Raw genomic sequence first — 18,257 nt, 5'->3', positions numbered from 1 at the left:
CTGTGAGGTTTTTCTACTTGCTTTTTGTGGCAGATCACATTATTAGATACTCCCTGCCCCTCACTTGGAGGATTATAATGCTCACTCCATTGATGACAAACTTGGTCATATGACTTGGACCAATGGAATTTGAGCAAAGTGCTGTTTGCCGTTCTGAGCAGAAGCTTTATTGTAGAATGACCAACCTCAGTTTGCTGAGACTGTTCTGGTTTTAGCACTGAAGACATGTCCCAGAAAACCCAGTCGTGGGCAAACTGGGATAGTTGGTCACTCTAGCCTTAAGGGGCATTACATTACAACCACTTTTCTTTTTCCCTTTTCCAGGAGACCAAGAATATTCCAGTTAAGACCCACCTGGGCAACTTGGTGAGACCTCATCTCTACAATAAATCAAAAAATTAGCACGTGGTAGTGCACCTGTGGTTCCAGCTACTGGGAAGGCTGAGGTGGAAGGATCGCCAGAGCCCAGCAGGTCGAGGCTGCGGTGGCCGGAAGCGGCCACTGCACTCCAGTCTGGGCGACAGAGTGAGACTCCAACTCAAAAAAATAAATAAATTAAAAAAATTAAAAAAAATAAAAATGGGCAAAGGATCTGAATAGACATTTCTCCAAAGGACATAACCAATAAGCACATGAAAAGATGCTTATCAGCATCATTAGCCATGAGGGAAATAAAAATCAAAACCATAATGAGGTATATAAAGTAGAGTGGTTAAAATAAAAAAGATAGAAGACAAGTATTGGCAGGATATGAAGAAAGTGTTTGGAATATAAAATGATGCAGCCTCTTGGAAAACATGTCTGCTCAAAAACATGTCAACAGTGTTCATGGCAGCATTATTCCTAATAGCTAAAACATAGAAACTGATTAATGGATGAATAAAATGTGGTATATCTGTTTGCCATATTATTCGACAATAAAAAACGAAGCAAATGTGCATAGATGAACCTTGAAAATATGCTAGGTGGCCGGGTGCGGTGGCTCAGGCCCATAATCCCAGCACTTTGGGAGGCCGAGGCGAGAGAATTACCTGAGTCCATGAGTTCAAGACCAGCCTGGGCAACATGGTGAGACCTTACCTCTACAATAAATCAAAAAATTAGCCGGGCATGGTAGCAGGCGCCTGTAGTTCCGGCTTCTTGGCAGAAGGATCATCTGAGCCCAGCAGGTCAAGGCTGGGGTGGCCATGAGTGTGCCACTGCACTCCAGGGCAACAGAGTGAGACCACAACTCAGAAAAAGAAAGAAAATATGCTAGGTGAAAGAAGCCAGCCAGGAAAGCCCAGAGATAAGATTCCATTTATATGAAATGTCCAGAATAGGTGAATCTCTTGGACAGAAAGTAGACTAATGATTGCCTAGAGATGGGAGGAGTGACTACTAATAGGCAGTTTCTTTTAGGGGTGATGAAAATGTTCTAAAACTAGTTTGTGGTGATGACTACACAACTCTGAATATCCTGAAAGTCACTGAATTGTACATGTTAAATGGGTTAATTGCTTGATGTATCGATCTCAACAAAGCCATCCAAACCAATGTACATAGTAATGTTCACCTCCCATGTGTTTCTCTGAATCAGTGGGAAGCCATGTCCTCCTTTTAAGATTGTGATTTTGGACGAAGCAGATTCTATGACCTCAGCTGCTCAGGCAGCTTTAAGACGCACCATGGAAAAAGAGTCTAAAACTACCCGATTTTGTCTCATCTGTAACTATGTTAGTCGGTACGTATTGCCCAGATTGATGTTAGGCAGACTTATTTTGATAACCCTAGTTAGAAAGAGAAAAAAATTAAATTTTTCAAGGCTGCATTAATTTCTTCTCATCTATCAAATCGTGATTTGTCCTTGGCAAAAATTAGTTATTGGGAAATTTCTTTAGACACTGACTTGTTTTTTCCAATCTTCTACAGAATAATTGAACCCCTGACCTCTAGATGTTCAAAATTTCGCTTCAAGCCTCTGTCAGATAAAATTCAACAGCAGCGATTATTAGACATTGCTGAGAAGGAAAACGTCAAAATTAGCAGTGAGGTAATTACTAATTCTTATGATTACTAATTCCCTTCATCAATGCATATGAAGAGGCCCTGAAAGAGAGTTTAATAATATGTGTGGCTTCAATCCTGATGCTAGAGTCTTCAGATAAACTCAAGCTAAATGAGAAACAGCTAGAATGTCTAGGAATTTCAAGGTTTAGCTTTTCTGTAACTATTTATCTATTAATATTTCAGAAACCCAGATCTAAGGTGGATTTCATTCACATAACTGGCAAATTCTGCAACATGAATCTCTGGTTAATAAGAGTTGTTTTGTTTTTTTGGGTCAGGGTCTCTGTCACCCAGGCTAGGTGCAGTGGCACTATCTTGACTCACTGCAGCCTTGATGTCTTGGACTCAGACAATCTTTCCACTTCAGCCTTCCAAGTAGCCACCGTGTCCAGCTAATTTTTTTTTTTTTTTGTAGAGACAAGGTCTTGTGTTGCCCAGGCTGGTCCTGAACTCCTGGGCTCAAACAATCTTCCTGTCTTGGCCTCCTGAAGTGCTGGATTATAAGCATTAGCCCCTCTGCCTAGCCAGTTTTCCTTATTAACTCTAAAACAGGGTTTTCCATTTTTTTTTATTAAAACCTTTTTTTAACTGAGTCTGAGTCTCAAGTCACCCAGGCTGGAATACAATGGCATTATCACAGAACACTACAGACTCAGGCAGTCCTTCCACCTCAGCCTCCTGAGTAAGTGGACTACAGGTGGGTACCACCACATACTTCTTATTATTTATTTAGGGATGAGGTTTTGCCATGTTGCCTGGATTGGAAAACTTGTTTAAAATTAAAGTCTTAAGCCTAAATTGGCCATAGTTGGGTAAAAACAACTTTCTTTCTCTTCAGGGAATAGCTTATCTTGTTAAAGTGTCAGAAGGAGATTTAAGAAAAGCCATTACATTTCTTCAAAGTGCTACTCGATTAACAGGTGGAAAGATCATAGAGAAAGTGATTACAGACATTGCTGGGGTAAGAAGAAGATATTCTGAAATTCTGTTATCTTTTAGGGATTTTTTAATCCAAGCATATACTCAATGGTTAGCATGTGCCAAGAACTATGCTAAAAAGTGTATAAAGACAATAACTTGGGAGAAAAGTGCTTCGGGGAGCAGTATTACTTCAGCTTGCCAGGCATAAGACATCTCAGGAAAGAAAATGACTGTATATCTTTATGAGGGAAATGGTGTGTAGCATTTAAATTGAGTAGATTAGTAAATTAGTAGATTCCTGTTCTTGTACGTGCAAACAACATTGCCAGTCTCATACAAAAAGCATGTCCAACTTACAAAAATTTATTAAACTTAGGGTACTACACCCATCCTTAGATACTGCCATGTCTAAACTACTCAGAATCACTAATTTGCCACCCTTATCACTAGTCCTCTCAAGTTTCTGGACATTGAGGACTTAAAACCAATCAGAGGTCATTTAATTTGACTTTGGACACTGCTCAGGAGTTTTTGTAGCCACTGGGATATTTCCGGTTAGATAAAAGGAGTAGGCTTCACAAGTGGGGAGAACTTTTAATACTCAAACCCATCAACCAGAGTTGTTGATGTTCCACTTGGGGCCTATACATTACAGTGGGAAACAGGGTGGTGGTGGGGGGGAAATAGTTGGCAGAGGCAATATACAAATATATGAACATCTTCAATTCCCTTTTAGGTAATACCAGCCGAGACAATTGATGGGGTATTTGCTGCGTGTCAAAGTGGCTCTTTTGACAAACTAGAAGCTGTGGTAAAGGTAATGTCAGTTTACTAACTTCAGGGAAGGAAAACGAAGTGACCATACCCAATTTTTCTTTCTATTATGTATTCTAGGATTTAATAGATGAGGGTCATGCAGCAACTCAACTGGTAAATCAACTTCATGATGTGATCGTAGAAAATGATGACCTTTCTGATAAACAGAAGTCCATTATTACAGAAAAACTTGCTGTAAGTAGGTAGCACATGTCAGCAAAATGTTTATTTAGCCTAAAGGAAATTTACTAACCTTTTAAAACTTCTCTTGTAGGAAGTTGATAAATGCTTAGCGGATGGTGCTGATGAACACCTTCAATTGATCAGCCTTTGTGCAACCATCATGCAGCAGTTAACACAGAATTGTTAGTGAATAAAATGTTGTGGTAGTCTTTTTTACATATGGGGTTATTTATGGTAAATAAAGTAACCAAACATCCTTAAAGTGAATATACAATTTATTTAACATTCAAACTTCATTAAGACATGTGCAATATGGCAATTTTACTGGGGATTTAACCCTACCTAGGATGATTGCTTGCTGGGGCTTAGCAACAGGGTCCAGTTCACACTTAGCACTAATTAAATACTTTATTGAATAAATATACAATACCAAACAAAATGCATTCAAATGCTTTCTTTAAAAAAAAAAAATCAATTTTAAAGGCCTTTCTATTCAGGCTAGTGACAACACAATAAAGGCAGGTATGCTAGTTTAACATAATTGGCTGATTTTATACAGCACTTATATCTTTTAGTCCACAAGTATATTATTAAATGATAGAGAACATCTAATACAACCATTTCTACATAACTAGGAAATAAATTTCTAAGAAAGAAAGATTTTACAGACCCCATCTTTTATACCCACCCCAACAGTCTAACTCTAAAGAGGATAAAGCCAATGACTTTCCTCACAAGAGCTCACGACTAATGTCGCTTTGCTATCAAAATCTGTATTTCTGATCCGTTATGAGCATTGAGACAAGATTCAAATATTCCCAAAGAAAGAAGCACAATGCACGTTGTGATCGCCTATTCAGCAACAGCGAGCACTGCATTCAAAACTATCTCATCCCAGGAATTAAATAAGGTCAGCCACATTCATGGGCATTTCCTCCACTGTAGTATTGTAGAAAGTCTCAATGTCCCGAAGAATCCTCTTGTCTTCTTCAGTAACAAAGTTTATAGCCACACCTTTCCTCCCAAATCGACCCCCTCTGCCAATTCTGTGTAAGAAAGAGAAATCAGCAATCAGAATGTTACTTCACACAATTTATGAACTACTGAACATGACGATCCACTTGTTAACCATCAGCTGCTGTTTACTTATCAAGGTTATAGTTCGTGCTTCTAATTGGAGCACTAGCTGCTAATCAATATCTAGAGAAAAAAATCTTCCTTTGCAGTTAGTGCCAAAAGGATTCAAGGCTTGTCTGGCTGCGAAATGAGATTTTATCAGGCGTCTTGAGCATTATTACAAAGCAGATGACAGTAATTGTGTTTGGGGTAGCGAAATTAAAGCCCATACCAAAGTGGGCCAGCCAAGAGCAGGTGTCAGCCTGGGACAGATGTAAACACCAGGGATAAAACAAAAAGAAGTTATGTAATCCATTTCGACGCACTTCTGGAACTGTAAACACAAATGCTGCAAGGTTAACTATTTTCTAAAACTTACAACTTTTTTCCAGTGGGAAAACATATACTTGGTATGGTAACCCAAACTTATCACTGCTTTTTGCTCAGTTTCACACGTTACAACTCAAATTACTCAAACGTGTTCACTTCCAAAACAGCTTTCCTACCTTCCTGATAGAAACCAGACAATACAAACCACCTAACAGAAATACTCCCTAGTAGAAATGCTAAAATACAAAATGCCCTGGCTGGAACAACTTAAAATAATCAAATAATCATGACAAAAGAAAAACAAATATAAATACCGACTCGCTCTTTATTCAAACAGTGTGCTGTTTCGCTTATGATTCCACGTCCTAAATTACGTCAACGCCGTTTCTGATTGCCATCTCGCCATCAACTGCCGCTATCGACTCCTGTATTTTTTAAAAAGTCTTTTTTTACATCATATAACAAAGTACAATTCAAGTTATTAAGGGATAAAGCCACTATAACTAAACCAGGGATCACTCAAATTGCTACCAGGCGACACCAAGAAAATCCCAACTATAGAAAAATCACCAAGGAAAAGCACATGGACACAGGAGCATCACTAAAAATAAAGCTGAAACAAGCTAAGACCAACAGATGTAAAGCAACCTGATCTGTATGTCCACAATCTCTGCAACATTTTTACAAGTTTTCCCACTTTTTTCTGAGCAGTCTTCCCAAGTATGATTTTAACTGCATTTTCTAAACTACTATTCTTTTTCCTGAACCTTTTCCCTGAGATATTACCTTTCATACAAATTGAAAAACATGAATTTATTTCACAAAAAGTTAAAATGTGTCTTCTCACCTGTGAATATAGTTTTCACGATTGGTAGGTAGATCGTAGTTTATGACCAAAGATACTTGTTGCACATCAATCCCACGAGCCTGAAACAATGCCATATGTTAAAAATTCTAATTCAACAATCTGGATACCTATGTAATAATGTAGGCCACAAAATAGTAGTGAACTATACTAAGTGGTATAGGCCACTGTGGAGTGTGGTCTTCTCTTTATTCTCCCAATAGCCCAAGTTGGTAAAGGTTATTAAAAAAACCTTTGCCCCCAAAAATTAACTTTTGGTATATTAAAAAAGGCAGTAAGAGACTGACTTACCAACAAGTCAGTAGTGATCAGAACACGGCTTGACCCTGATCGGAATTCTCTCATGATAACATCTCTTTCTTTCTGATCCATGTCACCATGCTGCAAATTAACAAACCTTAATTCAAGAATCACCAGTCAGGTCAACATTTAATTTTATCAACATGTATGAGACCAAGCGTCCCTGGCTGCTACAGGAATATAGCAAACAGGTATAGTAAAGAAACAACTTTATTTTGTGCAGGGGGAACGACAACACAGCACTTAACAGCTATATTGTAGTCTGAATCCTGCTTTAATAGAAATGCAGACATTTTAGAACACTTACCAGAGCAGAAACTGTGAAGTCCCTGGCATGCATTTTCTCAGTGAGCCAGTCCACCTTGCGCCTTGTATTGAGAAAAATAACAGCCTGCGTAATGGTCAGCGTCTCGTACAGGTCACAAAGTGTATCCAACTTCCATTCCTACAGTATTTCAAAGTAAGTTAACAGCCATTTAGTTTCAATTTTCATATGTTAGAAATTCATTCTGTTAAATCTGTCTAGCAAAATATTGCACTAAATCTTAAGACAAAGGACACTGGACATTAAGAAAGAGGTCCACCCCAGTCTTTACAATCTAGTGCGGTTACTTTTCTTCTTGTGTGTACTCTGCTAGCATTATTACAAAAACCAAGATGGTCTTAGTTTCTGCAATTTTAGCACAGTGCTTATACAAGAAGGTAGGGGGAAAAAAATCTGGCAAGCACCTTCTATGTTTAACAACTAAACAAATTACCTCTCTTTCAACATTAATGTAAAACTGTTTGATTCCTTCAAGGGTCAATTCTTCCTTTTTCACCAGAATTCGAATTGGATCTCTCATAAATTTTTTGGTAACTTCCAACACATCAGTTGGCATTGTGGCAGAAAGCAACACAACCTTAAAAGAGAATGACTATGTTATAGCATAACTTTGATGGTAATACTCAAAGAAAATGTTTTTATGAAAGAGTAAGTTAGACAGTATGTATCAAACACTTTAAGCAGGGGAAAAGACAATAAAACACTTCGTATGTTAACAGTACCTGCATTAAACCAAACACCCACTTTTTAAAGAATAATATAAAGCTTACCTGAATACTTGTATTCAGTTTTTGGAAAATCTCATAGATTTGATCCTTAAACCCTCGGCTCAACATTTCATCTGCTTCATCCAAAACAAACATTTTGATCCATTTTGGAGCTAGTAAAAACAAAATCGTACTACTTAACTTCTTTTCAACTACAATGGTAAAAAATTAACAGCAAAAAAATCTTAAGGACAATACTTACAAAGATATCTTCTATTTAACATGTCAAACACTCTCCCTGGTGTACCAACAACAATATGTGGTGCTTCAGCCTGTAACTTTTGCATTTCATTTCGAACATTTGTTCCACCAATGCAGGCATGACAAGTTGCTCCCATATAGTCTCCAAGTGCCAGAATTACCTTTTGGATCTAAAAAAACCAAAGGCCTTAAATTATTATCCTACAGAATTACAGGCACTATGACTAATTTCCAAAGCATAATGTCAAGTTATTTGGTCTGCCAACAGCTTTATGCATGCACAGCACAAAACTACTTTGAAGCTTAAAATGCAGACTGCGTCAAGATAGAATTCCCCTAATATCTTTCCTGTGTCTTATCAAACTTGGGATGTTGTTGCCCCACAAATCAGCTAGGCAATTAAAGCGCTACTAACATTTCCTACATTCTTCTTCACTGTGTAGGAAGGTGTAAATAGTGAAACATAAGTTCTTAACTACAGCTAGGGCAAAAATGTTTACAATTTTTCCCCACAGGGTATTGTTCCTTACATAATCTTGACCTTAATAAAGCCTGCAGCTTTATTAGGAAGGTTTACTTCAAAGCCAATGTAGCAGTGAGCTTTGAAAACATAGCATGCAACAGATGCATCACAAACTACTGAGACAGTCAAATGGTAACATGTCACTGCAGTTTTCATGTTGCACAACTGCTTTCAAACTTTAAAAAACGGGAAGGATCTGGTACACCCTGAACAGTAGGCTCCTGACTCTCCATCTGTTGATACACAACCCTACAGACCCTACCTGCACCATACCCAGTTCCTGTTTAACAAAAACTCCCTGCATGCATGGACAATTGAAAGGAGGGCTCTGATAGAACCAGTTTATACTAAGTTTTAAATTCTTCACAGTTGTGAAACCTGAAACCTATGCAACACGCAAGCAGTTTTTTTGAACTACACTATCAATACCTGTTGAGCCAGTTCTCTGGTGGGGGCCAATACTAGTGCTTGGGTCTCCTTGAACTCAATCTCCAACTGTTGCAGGATGGAAATAGCAAATGTGGCTGTCTTGCCAGTACCTGACTGAGCTTGAGCAATCACATCATACCCTAAAAAAAGTAGGATACATATTTACCGATCCCACATCAAATCGTCACTTCTACTTCACACCATGTATTCCATTTGGAACATGAATTATGCCCAAATAATCAAGTGATCAGCAATGAGTATTCTCCTCATTTCAGGTCAGTCCCGAAAGATGATTGCCATCATTTCACTTTAGGAATACAAATAGGTGCTAGTCCCCCAGAGGTTACTTTCCCTTTTACGGTCCACGTCTACGTAGAACAAAATTTGTTTTCGGAAAATGCCAACGTGTTCCTTTTACCTTTAATACAAGGAATAATAGCTCTCTGCTGAATAGCTGAAGGTTTCTCAAAACCATAAGCATAGATGCCCCGAAGAAGAGACTCCTTTAAATTCATATCATCAAAGTTATCAACAATCTCATTCCAGTTGCTCTGCAAATTAAAAAAAAATTTAAAATAAAGGAGTGAGTGAGATGAACAAACCCACTTTTCCAGAGCTTCATAATCCACACCCGCTTCTTACCTCGATGACACCATCGGGGTCCATTCCCTCTGGGCCGCCATGTTCTCTGCTGACAAGAATACTGCAGTTAGACAACGGCCCTCTCTCAAGCCACCTTAACTTCACCTCAAAGGGAGGGCCCTTTAGAAGCGGCCTCTTCGCATTACCCTCACCTACACGAGTACTTTCTAAAGAGGTAAGGACACCGTCGCTGGGCCAAGACCACACAGCGCACCTCCCTGGATGGCTGAGGGAGGCGGACGCCCAAAATGCGGCTCCCAGGCCGGAGCGCAGGGCGTCCCGTTCCGGCGGCGGAGCGTCTCGCGAGAGCTCCCGGCGCTGAGCTCCGCCCCCGACTCTGCGCAGGCCGGGTGATTGACGCGGGCTGCGAGGGCGATGCCAACGGCTCGCCTGCACCCCGATCGTCGGTCCCGTCCCGTCGCCTTCGCGCCGCGTCGAACAGGCGCCGCTGCCACCCAACCTCCCTTCGCTAAAACTAAAGATCCCTCCCAAATCGTTCTGATGGCCTAAAATAAAACTTCCGGGCCCGGTTCCACCGTGCCGAATGCGGACTGCGCCATGGTTTTTAGCTAAATGCCTGCCGGGTTCCACACGGGGAGGGCAAACAACCCAAAATTTCAGTGCCTTTGAGATATATAACGCACCCGCCAATCACCTCGCTTCCGGACCCTCGTCCCGTCTCCCCACAATCCAGGGCCCTACCCATCATGGAAGCTTCTCGAAGGACACAGAGGTATTGTACCGCAAGGAAACGCCCATGAATCTGGAGTTTCTTGCCTCCATGACTCCCACTATAATCTCCGCTGGCGCAACACGACCTTCACCACACAACATTACCACCCAAACACCGCCTTACCTGTTATAATCCGCGGAGCCACCAGACATGATCCGAAAAACCACTCAGCGCCCGACTGAAAAGACAGCCCCCCCGCGCCACCCGCTTTTTATAGGCTCGCGGCCGGAACCCGTTTCTTGCGGAGGAATTTTCTCGTCGCTCTTCGGTCAACCTCAAAATTGTGGTCCTGGGGTGGTTACCTCAGATTAAATCCTAAGCGAGTCGATGGAAAATCTCAAATTTGGTAATTTTTCGATCTCAGAGGGTCTCTGGAAATCCCAGGATCCGCGGGGGAGGGCTGGGACTCTTTGCTTTGCGGCGGAAGAATATTGCTGCAGCATTGATCTGACATCGCTGTCCCCGCCCGCCCTGCTCCTACGGGGTTTCCGCGTCCCGGATGCAGAGACGGGCCGGGGAGCCGGCGCCGGACCCGGAGGTGAATCCCGGGCGCGCCGCTTGCTGGGCTGCCCCGGCTTCCCGCGGGCGACTGGGGCCGGGCTCGCCACGCTGGGGCGCTGGAGGCAAGGGCGTCCACGTCTGCGCTGGAGGGGACTGAGGTTATTCCGCCTGTCTCCACCGCTGTTTAACTTGACAATAAAGAGCCGCTTGGCGTTTAGCCTACTCGGTTAACATCCTCTGGGACCTTGAAAGTGTAAGATTCCTGCCAGGGAAGATGTCAGCCACCCAGCAAGTCTCAGAAAATCCGGTTTACCGGTGTATTTTGCAGCGCGAGAAAAAAAACTGTAATGTCATTTGCAAATATCTCGGGAGTAGCCAACTATTCTCATGTTGCTTCTAGTCTTCTCTCGATCTCTTTTTAAAAACTATTGCTTTTAACCTAACAGGTGTGGTAAAATTACAAACTTTTGCAAATGGATAAATGCTAAGGAGCAATGATTTCCTTGTAATGTACGAATGTAAATGGATGCTTCCGGCAGATACAGCCCTATGGCGCTTTGGGACTAGAAAGGTTTTGATTCAGTCTACATTGGTTTTGGCTCTTTTTTTTCCTGAGTTTTAAAAGCCTGTATATAGTGAAATGTTGACTTATTGAAATTCAGAGCAATACAGTCCTTGTTGTGTAAATAAACTACATGATTCTTTAAGCTGCAGAGGTTTTCAACTAGCCCCAACCCAGGTCTCTTAATAGAAGCAAAAAACAACATATGTAGTCATTTAATTTAAAAATACATTCTTACCCATGGTGCATGATACCATCACGCCTACTCAGGGAAACATTTTCTCATTAATTCAGAAGGACAACCTAAAGTCTCGTTACTGGAAAAACTTAATTTTCTATATTATAGAAGACATTTGGTTGTAAATACTTGTTTTTTTAATACAAGGTTATTTATTTGAAAATTATTATGATGCCAGGAACTGTGAAATAATTTAAGTATACCAAGATGACAAAGTGAACCTGGCCTTCAGTCTAGAGATGCTGCGACTCATCCATCCCTCTGATTCAAATTCAGATTTGAGGTGATGCCAGACATCTGAGAATTGTGTTTGTCAGAGACTCTTGTTGTCTCATCCAGAATCTCCTAAAAATATCCTGGGATCTAAGATGCTGAAGAAATACTGAATTAGAAAAGTGACCAAACATGTGGTCTCACTTGAGAGTTAGGGTGAAAACAATTGATCTTAGGGTGAAATCAATCAACAATTACCACCTAATTGTTTAACGTTTTGGGGTTTTTTTTTAAGATTAGCACTACTACTAGATGCTGTGGAGAATTTTCCATTCTCTTTAAGTGGAAATAACCAGGGGCTAAACCTTATGGTTTAGGGTTTACTAGTACTGAGGAAGTTTCAAAGTAAGAAAGGTTCATGGCTGGGCTTGGTGGCTCAGTCTGTAATTCCAGCACTTTGGGAGGCCGAGGCGAGTGGATTGCCTGAGACCGCGGGTTCGAGACCCGCCTGGACAACTTGACAAGACCTCATCTCTACAATAAATCAAAAAATTAGCCAGGCGTGGTAGCACACACCTGTAGTTCCAGCTACTTGGAAGCCTGAGGCAGAAGGATCACCGGAGCCCAGCAGGTCGAGGCTGCGGTGGCCGGGAGCGGCCACTGCACTCCAGACTGGGCGACGGAGTGGGACTCCAACTCAAAAAGGAAAAAAAAAAAAAAAAAAGAAGGTTCAAATAGAGTAAAAATTCAGAGCCACGGCTGGGCTCAGTGGCTCAGCCTGTAATCCCAGCGCTTTGGGAGGCCGAGGTGAGTTAATTGCCTGAGCCTGCCGGCTTGAGACCTGCCTGGGCAATTTGGCAAGATCTCATCTCCACGATAAATCAAAAATTAGCCGGGCATGGTAGCACGCACTTATAGTTCCAGCTCCTTGGAAGGCTGAGGTGGAAGGATCGCCGGAGCCCAGCAGGTCAAGGCTGCAGTGGCCGGGAGCGGCCACTGCCACTCCAGTCTGGGTGACAGAGTGAGACTCCAACTAAAAAAAAAAAAAAAATTCAGAACCACACTGTCTGTAACCTTATATTTCTAATAAATGCAGCTGCTTATATGTGTGTGTGCTGACTAAAAAATAACATTAATAAGTAATAAATGAATTAAAGATAAAAACATACTTTAGAAATATTTTGCATATCAGCATAGAGCATGCTCTTAAATTCAAGTGTTTTTACTTACCTGGAATCTGAAATTTGCCTTCTCGAAATCGACTATAAATGCTTGTTTGCCAACCTGGGGTGTGTAAGACCATTTATACTGCAAAGGATGCTGAAAATCAGATCTTTCACTATGTGAGCCAACTACTGTAGTTCAGTTTTGCTTTTCAGTGAGCCTCAGCTGACAATTCTAAACCTATCTGGCAACCAGAGGAAGCATGGAATAGAAAAGTGTGTCTGTTCTACATGGAAAAACAATAACAAAACCTTAAAAGTATGCTTTATGAGCCAGGCACAGTAGCTCAGGTCTTTAATTCCAGCACTTTGGGAGGATGAGGTGAGAGGATTGCCTGAGCCCAGGGGTCAGAGGCCTGCCTGGACAACATGGAAAGACTTCATCTCTACGTAAATAAAAAGTCAGCCGGGCATGGTGGTGCATGCCTGTAGTTCCAGCTACTTGGAAGGCTGAGGAGGAAGGATTGCCTGAACCCAGCAGGTCGAGACTGCGGTGGCCATGAGCATGCCTCTGCACTCCAGCCTGGGTGACAGACTCCATCTCAAAAAAAAAAACCACAATGCTTTATGTTGGTAGTGATAGAAAGTAATATGTATTATCATTTAGGGGGCATGTTTGTGTCATCTTGAGGTTCTTACAGTATTTTTTTTTTTTTTTTTTGAGTTGAGGTCTCACTCTGCTGCCCAGGCTGGAGTGCCGGGGCATGATCACAATGATCATGGCTTACGGCAGCCTCGACCTCATGGGCTCAGGTAATCCTTCAGTCTCAGCATCCCGAGTAGCTGGGACTTCCTGCATGTGCCACCACACCCAACTAATTTTTTTTATCTTTTGTAGAGACAAGGCCTTACTATGTTGCCCAGGCTGGTCTCAAACTCCTAGGTGCAAGCAATCTGCCCACCTCAGACTCCCAAAGTGCTGGGATTATGGGTGTTAGCCATCACACCCAGCCTTACATTATTTTAAATCATTCAGTTGATTTGAAGTGATAGCTACACATTTAAAGCATGTCTTGATAATCTAGTGATTCATAAACATTTGTTAAGGTATGTATTTTGGATCTAATCATTACTTATTAATGCTATTCATTATTTAGTAAGCACACAATATAATACAGACTGTCCTTACATCTGTAATTTCAGTATTAGAAAAGAACTGCCTGGAGCTAGATAGGGATTGTGATGCTACTCACTTATTTTTTATTATTCAGTTGCTAGAGGAAATGAGAGGCTAGATTCTGCTGGCATGGAGGAAGTATGCCCCGAAGCAAGTCAGGGGGGGTGGCACTCACTGCCACATTTTTCACTATAACTTGTAAAACCATTTGCATGATAAAGTTTTTTTTTTTAGTTGGAGTCCCACTCCATCACCCAGGCTGGAGTACAGTGGCACACTCATGGCCACCACAAGCCTCAACCTGCTGGGCTCAGATGATCCTTCTGCCTCAGCTGTCCAAGTAGCTGGAATGACAGGTGTGCGCCACCATACCTGGCTAATTTTTTAAAATTTATTGTAGAGATGAGGTCTCACTAAGTTGCCCAGGGTAGTCTCGAACCCTTGGGCTCAGGCAGTCCTCTCACTTCCGCCTCTCAGAGAACTGGGATTATAGGCATGAGCAACCACACCCAGCCTAAAATATTAATAAAGTTGAAGAAAATGGAGAAAACTGAGGGGGACTATGGCAGGACTGTTGAACTCTGTAAGGACTAGACTTGAATCCGTTTATCCAAGGTTGTTAAGCTCTATTGCATAACCAGGATATGGAAGGGTTTTTTTTTTTACTCTTACTGAGAAAGACTAAAAAGTAAAAGTACATTGCTGTACTTCAAATCAAGAGATCTAAAACTGTGTCATGCATAAAAATCCATGGGGCCAGGCACAATGTCTCACACCTGAAATCCCAACACTTTGGGAGGCCAAGGCGAGAGGATTGCTTGAGTCCAGGAGTTTGAAACTAGCCTTGGCAACAGAGTGAGACATCATCTCTATAAAAATAGAAAGAAAATTACCCAGACATAGAGGCTCGCTCCTGTGGTCCCAACTACTCAGAAGGCTGAGGCAGAAGGGTCACCTGAGCCCAGGAGGTCAATGCCATGGTGAGCCATTAGTGTGCCACGGCACTCCAGCGTGGGTGACACAATGAGACCCATACTCAAAACAAAATAAAAATAAAAAATAAACGGGAAGGTTTATTTGGAATGCAACTACTATGGACTCTGCCCTCTCACCCAGATTCACTAGATCTGATCTAAGGTGAGGCCAGCTTTTTTTTTTTTGCCTGGTGTAGTGGCTTAAGCCTGTAATCCCAGCACTTTAGGAGGCTGAGGTGAGAGGATTGCCTGAGTCCAGGGGTTCGAGACCAGCCTGGGCAACTTGGTGAGACCTCATCTCTACAATAAATAAAAAAATTAGCAGGGCGTGGTGACATACATCTGTAGTTTCAGCTACTTGGAAGGCTGAGGCCGAAGGATTGCCTGAGCCCAAGTGGTTGAGGCTGCGATGACCATGAGCATGCCACTGCACTCCAACCTGAGCAAACAGGGTGAGAATCTGACTCAAAAAAAAAAAAAAAGAAAGAAAATTGTTAAACCTACAGGAAAGTTGCAAGAATAAAGCAAGCAAGGGATACCAAATGTTTGTCCTGTTTACCAATGATTAACGGTTTACCACATATATTCTGGATTTATCTATGACTTTGTTCTGGACCTTTTAAAAGTCAGAGATGTAGTGATACTTCATTCCTAATACTTCAGCAAGACATCTTATACATGCTTCATATGTATGTATGGAACACTTCATGAGTTTCCATGGCATCCTCGGGCAGGGGGCATGCTAGTCTCTGTACTGTTCCGATTTTAGTATATGTGCTGTCAAAGCAAGCACATCATACATCCTTTAGACAAAATCATAAAAATATCGTACGCAAGAAATGTACTACTGATACAAGATTATCTACAAAATTACCTATATTCAAAATTTCTCAAAATAATATACTTTATGATCTTTTATTTTTAAAATCTAGGATCCAAGGCCAGGTACAGTGGCCTATGCCTGTAATTTCAGCACTTTGGGAGGCCAAGGTGAGAGGATTAACTGAGCCCAAGAGTTCAAGACGAGCCTGGGCAATGTGGTAAGACTTCATCTCTACAATAAATAAAAAAATTAGCTGGTCATGGTGGCACATGTGCTTGTAGTCCCTGCTACTTGGAAGGCTGAGGCAGAAGGATCACCTGAGCCTAGCAGGTCAAGACTGAGGTGAGCCATGATCATGCCACTGCACTCCAGCCTGGGTGACAGAGTGACACTCGGACTCAAAATAAAATAATAAAATAAAATAGGCTGGGCTCAGTGACTCAGTCTGTAATCCCAGCACTTTGGGGGGCCAAGGTGAGTGGATTGCCTGAGCCTGAGGGTTCGAGACCAGCCAGGTGACTTGGCGAGACCTCATCTCTACAATAAACCAAAACTTAGCCAGGCATGGTGGTGTGTGCCTGTGGTTCCAGCTGCTTGGAAGGCTGAGGTGGAAGGATTGCCTGAGCCCAGCAGGTTGAGGCTGCAGTGGCTGGGAGCATGCCACAGCCCTCCAGCCTGGCTTAGAAAAGACTCCACTCAAAAAAAAAAAAATCTAGAATCCAATCAAGGGTCACATATATTTAGTAGTTCTCTCCCTTTAGTCTCTTTTAATCTAGAGGAATAACCTTTACTTTTTTCCTGTATTTTATAACATTGGCATATTTGAAGATTCCAGACCATGGTCCAGGCACAGTGACTCATGCCTGTAATCCCAGCACTTTGGGAGGCTGAGGCAGGAGGATTGCTTGAGTTTAAGTGCTCGAGACTGGGCAACATAGCAAGACTTGTCTCTATAAAAAATCAAAAATTAGCCAGGTGTGGTGGTGTGCCTATATTCCCAGCTATTTTGGAGTCTGAGGTGGAAGGATCACCTGAGCCCAGGAGGTCGAGGCTATGGTGAGCTGTGATAATGCCACTGCACTTCAGCCTGGTGTGACAGAGTGAGAAGACAACTAAAAAAAAAAAAAAAAAAAGATTCCAGACCTTTGTTTTGTTTCTTTGTTTTTAGAATGTCCCACAACTGGCGTTTTAATGATTGACCCCTCATTATAGATTCAGTTTCAACATTTTTGGCAGGAGTACCAAATATAGGTGAAGTGATCTCCTCAATTCATCACATCAGGAGGCACATATAATGTTAGACTCCCATTACCCCCATGTGATTTTTGATTCAGGTCAATCCACAGATGACACTTTGAAAAAAACCTCCTTTATGCCTTTTAAATTTTGTGTTTTATTTGATGTCTTGAAACTTCATAGGAGTTCTATATCATCAACTCTACTCCTTAACTTGAACTGCTGAAATTATCAACAACAAATAACAAAGTATGTAGCATGATGCAAGGTCCTCACAGGCATCAAGGAAAAAAAAACCACCTTTTCCATGTTGGATCCAACTGAGAAAGCAGAATAAGCCGGACTCGGTGGCTCAGCCTGTCATCCCACACCTTTGGGTGGCTGAGATGAGTGGATTGCCTGAGCCCGCGGGTTCGAGACCCGCCTGGGCAACTTGGCGAGACCTCATCTCTACAGTAAGTCAAAAATTAGCCGGGCGTGGTAGCATGCATCTGTAGTTCCAGCTACTTGGAAGGCTGAGGCGGAAGGATTACCAGAGCCCAGCAGGTCAAGGCTGCGGTGGCCGGGAGCGGCCACTGCACTCCAGTCTGGACGACAGAGTGAGACTCCGACTCAAAAAAAAAAAAAAAAGAAAAAGAAAAGAAAGCAGAATAAACTCATAAAAAACAAGAAAACAAAGGTGATCAAAGATCAGAAAATGTGTCAATATTCAAGGAGAAAACAGATACACTTATATTTTATTAATAGAAATTTAAATCTGTGTAACGTTTTTGAGGATATTTTGGCAGTATTAAGAATTAAGGCTCTAGCCGGGCTCGGTGGCTCAGCCTGTAATTCCGCGCCTTTGGGAGGCTGAGGTGAGTGGATTGCCTGAGCCCGCAGGTTCGAGACCTGTCTGGGCAGGAGACCTCATCTCTACAATAAATCAAAAAATCAGCCAGGCGTGGTAGCACGCGCCTGTAATTCCGGCTACTCAGAAGGCTGAGGCGGAAGGATCGCTGGAGCCCAGCAGGTCGAGGCTGCGGTGGCCGGGAGCGGCCACTGCACTCCAGTCTGGGCGACAGAGTGAGATTCCAACTCAAATAAAATAAAATAAAATAAAGAATTAAGGCTCGGCCGGGCTCGGTGACTCAGCCTGTAATCCCGCGCTTTGGGAGGCCGAGGTGAGTG

At 42.0% G+C, this 18,257-nt stretch overlaps 2 protein-coding genes across 4 annotated transcripts in view; one reads left to right on the top strand and one right to left on the bottom strand.

Annotated features, from left to right (window-relative positions):
• Positions 1-4,173, top strand: part of RFC4 (replication factor C subunit 4) — an 18,208-nt gene extending 14,035 nt beyond the window's left edge. Inside the window, exons 6-11 of the mRNA XM_008056364.2 lie at positions 1,580-1,723; positions 1,912-2,032; positions 2,888-3,010; positions 3,707-3,787; positions 3,865-3,981; positions 4,061-4,173. Of these exons, the coding sequence (XP_008054555.1) occupies positions 1,580-1,723; positions 1,912-2,032; positions 2,888-3,010; positions 3,707-3,787; positions 3,865-3,981; positions 4,061-4,156 (682 nt within the window). The 3' untranslated portion in view covers positions 4,157-4,173. The remainder of the gene's footprint in view (positions 1-1,579; positions 1,724-1,911; positions 2,033-2,887; positions 3,011-3,706; positions 3,788-3,864; positions 3,982-4,060) is intronic.
• A 53-nt stretch (positions 4,174-4,226) lies between these two features.
• EIF4A2 (eukaryotic translation initiation factor 4A2) lies at positions 4,227-10,749 on the bottom strand. 3 transcript variants are annotated; one of them, XM_021711519.1, is made up of 12 exons: positions 10,615-10,749; positions 10,324-10,515; positions 9,468-9,513; positions 9,244-9,376; positions 8,826-8,965; positions 7,875-8,043; positions 7,676-7,785; positions 7,339-7,482; positions 6,888-7,025; positions 6,572-6,661; positions 6,263-6,342; positions 4,227-5,015 (listed from the first exon to the last, which is right to left on the bottom strand). In XM_021711519.1, the coding sequence occupies exons 2-12, from the start codon at positions 10,350-10,352 to the stop codon at positions 4,871-4,873; spliced, it is 1,224 nt and encodes a 407-aa protein (XP_021567194.1). In that variant the 5' UTR covers positions 10,353-10,515; positions 10,615-10,749; the 3' UTR covers positions 4,227-4,870. The 3 variants fall into 3 exon arrangements, with proteins under 3 accessions (XP_021567194.1, XP_008054557.1, XP_008054556.1); XM_008056366.2 differs by having other exon boundaries at positions 10,324-10,638; XM_008056365.1 differs by lacking the exon at positions 10,615-10,749 and having other exon boundaries at positions 9,468-9,516; positions 10,324-10,394.
• Between the last annotated feature and the right edge of the window lie 7,508 nt (positions 10,750-18,257).

Source organism: Carlito syrichta, unplaced genomic scaffold, assembly GCF_000164805.1.
Source record: "Carlito syrichta isolate Samal-C Ts95f unplaced genomic scaffold, Tarsius_syrichta-2.0.1 Scaffold302333, whole genome shotgun sequence".
Taxonomy (NCBI): Eukaryota; Metazoa; Chordata; class Mammalia; order Primates; family Tarsiidae; genus Carlito; species Carlito syrichta.
This window is presented reverse-complemented; position numbering and strand designations above follow the sequence as displayed.